The 7,022-nt window shown below is 51.3% G+C and overlaps 1 protein-coding gene across 1 annotated transcript in view; it reads right to left on the bottom strand.

The window, feature by feature from the left end:
- The window catches only part of DEFB123 (defensin beta 123), a 10,773-nt gene extending 6,832 nt beyond the window's left edge, over positions 1–3,941 (bottom strand). The window contains exon 1 of the mRNA XM_017515070.2: positions 3,796–3,941. Within this exon, the coding sequence (XP_017370559.1) occupies positions 3,796–3,853 (58 nt within the window). The 5' untranslated portion in view covers positions 3,854–3,941. The remainder of the gene's footprint in view (positions 1–3,795) is intronic.
- Between the last annotated feature and the right edge of the window lie 3,081 nt (positions 3,942–7,022).

The following is a 7,022-nucleotide window of genomic DNA, read 5'->3' on the forward strand; positions in this document are numbered from 1 at the left end:
AAATAAATAAATAAATAAAACTGTACACAGTCTTTACCTAGCAATTCCTTTCCAGATGTCTACGCCCGGGAAATACTTACATGTATAGACTGAGAGGCCTACACACTGGAGAAAAAACTATAAATGAATGAGACACCTACCCTCAGAGAACTTCCAGGCTAGTGAGGGGAGAAAGAGCCATTAAAAAAATAGATACCCAGATATTTAATTAACTAGAGTATGATGAAAATTATAAAGAAAGAATTCAGGGTGCTTTGAGGAGGTATAATGGAAGGGCAGGTGGCATGTCCCACCTCAATCTTATCTCTGCTGGGTTTCTGGGCTTTACATATGTCTCCTGAATTCCCACAATTAACCTAATGGTGAGTATGACAATATTTTGAAAATATTAAAGTGATGCCTATTTCAATCCCCTTTAATCATGAGACCCATTGGTTGTCAAAAAGCAGAACTGGGCAGTGTTTCTGGGCTTTGGGGGAATGGAGAACAACAGAATAACAAACTCATTGCGCTGCTCAAATGAGATAAGGGTTGTTCATAGAAAGACAATGTTAAGGACCAATATTGATCAAGGAAGTTCAGGGATTTCCAAATTTCAAAGAGCTCCTTTGTACATTATTAGGTGAACCTGGAGGGTTCAGACAATCCCACTTCACCATAAGCTATAGGAGGCCAAGGCTGAGAGTCCAGCTGAAGTAGCTTCCATTCAACCTCTGTCACCACCACCATACCCAACAGGAAGCAGAGGGGAAATACTTTGCTCATAAATTCCAGGGACGCTGGAAGTTTAAATCCAGCTCCTACCGCAGCAGCATTGGGCCTGACAGTCCTGCGAGAACCCATGCCTCACTCTTCCAGCCTGATGGTGGACCCACCAACAAGCTAGGGACAAGGCCTTTCACGCATTTTCCACTGCCAGTCTACCGGTTGACCTGAACACTCGGGAAGTAGAGATAATTAACATGAAAAAGGTAGGGGCAAGAGGGTCTCTTGCTATGAATGCCCAGATTGGTTGGAAGAAATTGCCAAAGCAGAGGACACTCACTCTTTGCCTCTTAGAGCATAGCTCAGGGAAACTGGTAGCTCCTTAGAGAAATTTTTATCTTCAGCATGGAGACAGCACAGCATGGTGCTACCTGAAGGGGGATTAGAAATGGCTGAGGGACATGGCTGAACATTGCTCTCAGCTCTCTGCAGCATAAAATAGATCCAGAAGGTCCCCAAGTTCCCTTGTCCCTGGTTGAGACAGAAAAACCAGTGAGGGACCTGCCAAGTGTACACCCATAGTGCAGAAGGCAGTAAAGGAGAGTGTGAACAGCCTTAACCTGGGGACCAGATGGAAGATCTGGCTGAGATGAAGGGTCAAGTCAGTGGGAACCCCAAAATTGCTGAGAGATTTCATCAGCCATGAAATCCAGTAGTAAGTGCTAGCAGGACACTCACTGACCACATCCAATGAGGGATGTGATCCCAGAAGTCAGTGAGGGTCCAGCACAGGACCCGACCCCACCTCCTCATGTTCCTATCCCAGGGCCCTTGCGCTTGCTGTTTCCCCCAGCTTGAATGTTCTTCCCTACATATCCACATGGCTTACCCCGGATGTTCCCTCAGGTCACAGTGAGACATTCCACCCCCTTAAAAATGGCAAAGATCAGGCATGGTGGCACAAGCCTATAATTCCAGCACTTTGGGAGGCCAAGGCAAGCAAGATCGCTTGAAGTCAGGGGTTCAAGACCAGCCTGGGCAACATGGCCAAACCCCGTCTCTACTAAAAATACTAAAATTTCCTGGGCATGGTGGTGTGTGCCTGTAATCCCAGTTACTTGGGAGGCTGAGGCATGCAACTTGCTTGAACCCGGGAGGTGGAGGTTGCAGTGAGCTGAGACCATGTCACCACTACTCTCCAGCCTGGGTGACAGAGGGAGACTCTGTCTCAAAAAAAAAAAAAAAAAGGCAAATCACCTTCCCCTGGTGTTCACTATTTCCTTTCCTGCCTATTCTGCTCACTGTACTCATCATCTGATGTACAATATGCTTCATTTATTTTTCAAATTCTTTGGGTCCTCCAGTAGAATGTCAGCTCCAAGAAGACAGAGATTTTTCTTACCTTGTTTTGTTCACTGCTCTACCTCTAGCACCCATCACAGTGCTTGAAACAAGAAATCCATTCAACTGTATTTACTGAATAAACCAATTAATTAATTGATATCATATCGAGTTACTTTTCCTTAAAACCAGATACTATCCCAGGAAAGAGAAGGGGTGATAGAAGAAAGAGACATGCTGAAAGACGTAATACTTATTCAAAAGAGATTGAATTAGCTTAGAGATCATTTTAAGCCAGAAAAGACAAATATTTAACTGCTGAGTTCAGGCGCAGTCCCTTGTGCCATGTCACCCTGGGTTGTAAATGCTGTTTAACTGTCTCCCCTAGTTTGCCCTCCTTACACCATGTCATTTACCTCTGTAGTCCTGCTCCTCCCACCACTAACTCCCACAGTCAGGATGGAAGTTCCTGGGAAAGTTTGGTGAGTTATGGAGAATAAAGGAGCCATATTTCTTTTGCAGACCAAAATTTCAGTGTGTTCAAGGTTGTTCCCTCAGCCTGATATTATTACATACTTGATGTTGTTATTGCAGTTTGAGAAATGAGGACATTGATATTCTGAGCAGTGGAGTTTCTTTTTGGGGGTCACAGTCAGAAAATGATGGGTCAGGTTTTAACCTGGGGTTTGGGCTTTCCTCTGTACTCCAGGTGAGTGGTGTTTTAGGGCCTCAGAAAGACACAAGGACTGAGGTCAGCTTGTTGAGGAAATTCACACATTCTAACTCTGTAGAAAGGTTAGCTGACAGCCTCAGGGTGGGTGGAAACTTCTGCCAGAGGAGCAGGAATGGATAGGTGGCTCACACTGGATTTGGTGGATGGGGTATGTCTGACCAGGGTCCTTCTCTGCTTAAACCTTCCCGTGGGTCCCACACCTGGCATTCAAGGCCCACTGAGACCTGGACCTTGGATGCTTCCTCAGCTTTAACCCTGCCTCTCTCGTAACCCATCCCTCCATGTTGCACAGGTCCCCGATGCTACCATGCTGTCCCCTGCATCCAGACCTTTGCATAGGCTGATGACCTCTCTGCCTGCGACGCCCTTCCTGCTTTCCCCTCTTCTTCCTTTTCTATTTTCAGCTCACTTTTTAGAACTCAGGATGTCCTTCCAGGAAGACTCTCCTGACCCTTAGACTGGGCTGGACCAGCTCCCTGGCTTCCCACTGTCACAGCCATGTCACCTTGGGTTGTAAATGCCATTTAATTGTCTCCCCCAGTTAGCTGCCCTGGCGCCATATCATTTATCTCTGTGGTCCTAGCTTCCAGTGCAGAGTCTGGCACAGAGACAGCTACAGTACAAGTGAGCTTTTCTCTCCCATTAAGGTGGCTGTGACCTTCATAAAGCTTAGTTCATTCTGGGGACTATTTGCAAAAGGGCCATACCTGCCTCTCCTCTTTCCTGCTTCTCTTGCTCACCCCTCCCACTCTTCCTCACACGCTAGGCCACCCCCACATGCTCCCTGGAGCTGAGCAGGGAGAGGAGGGATGGAGCGGCTGAGAAAACAGCTCTGGATGTGGTCGTTGCCATCTATCATCTGGCACCTGCTGTTGGCGAGGCACCTCCTGCCTCCTATACGTGGTGCCAGATGGCAATGTGCAGCCCATCATCCTTCTAGCCCTTGGGATTCCCTGACCAGGCCTCAGTTTCCAAGCCCTGCCCCTTCCTGGAGGAGGTCCAGCTTACCAGCTTACCTGGAGTCAGCTGGGTCAAGAGCAGCAGCACAGTCAAAGTCAGCAAAAGGAGCTTCATGTCTCAAGACAGCCCGACGTGAAGCTGCAAGTCCGATGCCACAGCTGAGCTAGTGGGAGGGGGAGTGCCTGGCCTGTGGCGCGCTCCCTCAGCTGCCCATGGGTATAGCCCTCCCACTCTGAGAGGACACGCCTCCCCTCGTCATCTAGGTCAGCAGGCAGAGAGCAGCCATCAAGGTCCAGGGCCCAAGACTTAATACTACCCGTCCTTCCATGCAGCTCCAAACCGCCATCGGCTTACTGGTCTTGACCAGCAGCTTCCAACAAGCATCTAGGGAGGAGAGGCTGGCAGAGTGGAGACTTAGCTCTGGTGGCCACCCAGCCTCCTTCAGTCCAGCTGGGTTTGCTCTGAGCAAATGAGGCGAAAGCAGACAAACAAACAAACAAAAAAACATCAGCTGCAGTGGCTCACACCTGTAATCCCAGCACTCAGAGAGGCCGAGGTGGGCGGATCACCTGAGGTCAGGAGTTCGAGATCAGCCTGGCTAACCTGGTGAAATCCCATCTGAACTAAAAATACAAAAATTAGCCATGCGTGGCGGTGGACACCTGTAATTCCAGCTATTCAGGAGGCTGAGGCAGGAGAATCACTTGAACCAAGGAGGAGGAGACTGCAGTGAGCTAAGATGGCACCATTGCACTCCAGCCTGGGCAACAGAGTGAGACTCTCTAAAAAAAAAAAAAAAAAAGTCCAAGGCACATGCTGATAAGATGCCATCTCTTGAAACACTCTGCTTTTATTGCTCCTGGCAAATGCTCTTGCAGTCAGCAGACCAGGGCAAGACAACCTGCAACCTGACTACACCACAGGCTTGCCCATTGAGGTGTAGGTATAATAGTTTGACTTTTAATCCTCCGAGGTCCATCCATATGAACGAAAATTAGATGGTGACCTTTCAACAACCATGCCTGGCTAATTTTTGTATGTTTTGTAGAGATAGGGTTTCACTATGTTGGCCAGGCTGGTCTTGAACTCCTGACCTCAAGTGATCCCCTTCACAAAGTGCTGGGATTACAGGTGTGAGCCACTTCGCCTGGCTGTCTTTTTCTACTTCCCTTTCTGGGATGCCTTCTCCCGATGCCCACCCACCCTGAAGGCCCACAGGGACCAGAGGCCATCAATCTCTGATCTCTGCACATGTCCCCGCCAATGGGCAGCCGTTCTATCCAACTTAGATATCTCCGAGGATGGGTAGCTCAGCCCCAGCCAACAGACTCCAGAGACATCAGAACACAGGTCCATCTCCAGGCCTCCCACCTAAACCGCCAGGCTTTTCTTACCTGTGCCTTGCATACCGCTTGTCCCCAGGAACTATAAACACTTCCCGAGGAGGACCTGAGCATGTACCACTGGCGAGGTCACTACCCATTATCTCACCTGATCCCATGCCCAGGGCCTCGAGTATCCCTGGGCAAGGCTGTGAGTGTGCCATGGGCAAGCCCGGGCCCGGTCACAGTGCCTCCACCGCCCCCAGACTCACTCTTTAAAATCCTTTGCAAATTGCCCTTGAAGTCCAGGGCCCACTGGTTGAGTTTACTGTCCCGGAACCCCCTTCAAAACCTGCAGCCCAGCAGTTTGAACTTCCAGGAGTCATAAGTGCTTCCGGAAGGAAAAGACCATGACTGTGATTCTCCTGTCCTGCTGTGCACCCTTGTTTGCGGGTGGCCTCCGGGTGGGGGTCATCGGGCTGCTTCCGTTTCAGGTGCTTCTGTACACGACTCTCCTGACTTCTGCCATAAGTTTTTGCCCAGCTACATGGGAGGCATCCAGAAGGGCTCCCCCACCCGCCAACTCCTGCAGGTAGCCCCTCCCCTCCCCCCTCCCCAGGCTCCCGTTCCTGTCCCTTTCTCTCAGGGCCTGTCCTCCCCAACGCTGCTTCCTCCCTAACACTTGTCACAGAATAGAAAACCATTTTGCTTGGAGACTTTTCACAGCACCGGGCCTCAAAACCATTGAGGGCAGCTGGGGCCGTCCCACACCCAGGTTAGAAATCACTTTTCTGGGTAAGGAGGGAATGGATGGGCCCGGCTCCTTCCCAGGCCCATAGCAGGGGACAAACTGGGCCCTGGAGCTTCTCACAGAGACTGCCAGGCCTTCCTCAGGGATGTCCGTGGGAGGTCTTGTCTGTTCATTCCTTGCCATCTTTGGGAACCAACCCATGAGGAGCCTGGCTTCATGCCTCCAATGTGGGTGCAGACTGGAATCCCACCCGACTCTGCCCACGTATTTTAACCGCATGCTAGTGTCTGTGAGAGAACACAGTTCCCAAACATGGGTCATCTTTCCTTCGACCCATGCATGCACTTTGTCTGTGGTTCCCAGTGGGAGTGATTTTGATCCCGCAGTATCAACGCAGGAAGCTTTAGCCTTGTCTGAAGCTCTTTTTCATTTTATTTTATTTTATTTTATGAGACGGAGTCTCGCTCTGCTGCCCAGGCTGGAGTGCAGTGGGGCAATCTCGGTTCGGGGCAATCTCCGCGCCACCCACCACCCCCAAGGTTTAAGCAATTCCCCTGCCTCAGCCTCCCTAGTAGCTGGGATAAGAGGTGCATGCCTCCACCCCCGGCTAATTTTTTGTATTTTACTAGAGACGAGGTTCCACGTGTTGCTTAGGCTGATCTTGAACTCCTGAGCTCAGGCAATCCGCCTGCCTCAGGCTCCCAAAGTGCTGGAGGAGTTGGAGGCGCCCCGGCTGCGCTGCCCTGAGGCTGCGGCCCCGCAAACTCCTCCCACCCGGTGGTCACAGAGCAGGAGGGTCCCGCAAAAGCCCCAGGAGCCGCCCACAGAGGGCCTGGGAGCCGCGACCCCACCGCGTGGGGAGGGGAGGGAGCGAGTCCCGCCGTCGGTCCCTCCGCCAGGTACCAGCTCCACAGCTTCCCCAGGAGGACAGAGGCGAGGCCCAAGGAGGCTGCGGGCGGGGCCCAGGGCGAGTTCCTAATGGCGGGGGGTTCCCCGAACGGATGGAGGGGCGTGGAGCCTCGGTGGGTCACCCCTAAAACCAGCCCACAGGGCCGGGCGCGGTGGCTCAAGCCTGTAATCCCAGCACTTTGGGAGGCCGAGGCGGGCGGATCACGAGGTCAAGAGATCGAGACCATCCTGGTCAACATGGTGAAACCCCGTCTCTACTAAAAATACAAAACATTAGCTGGGCATGGTGGTGCGTGCCTGT

This window comes from Cebus imitator, unplaced genomic scaffold, assembly GCF_001604975.1.
Source record: "Cebus imitator isolate Cc_AM_T3 unplaced genomic scaffold, Cebus_imitator-1.0 Scaffold18, whole genome shotgun sequence".
In the NCBI taxonomy this organism is placed as follows: Eukaryota; Metazoa; Chordata; class Mammalia; order Primates; family Cebidae; genus Cebus; species Cebus imitator.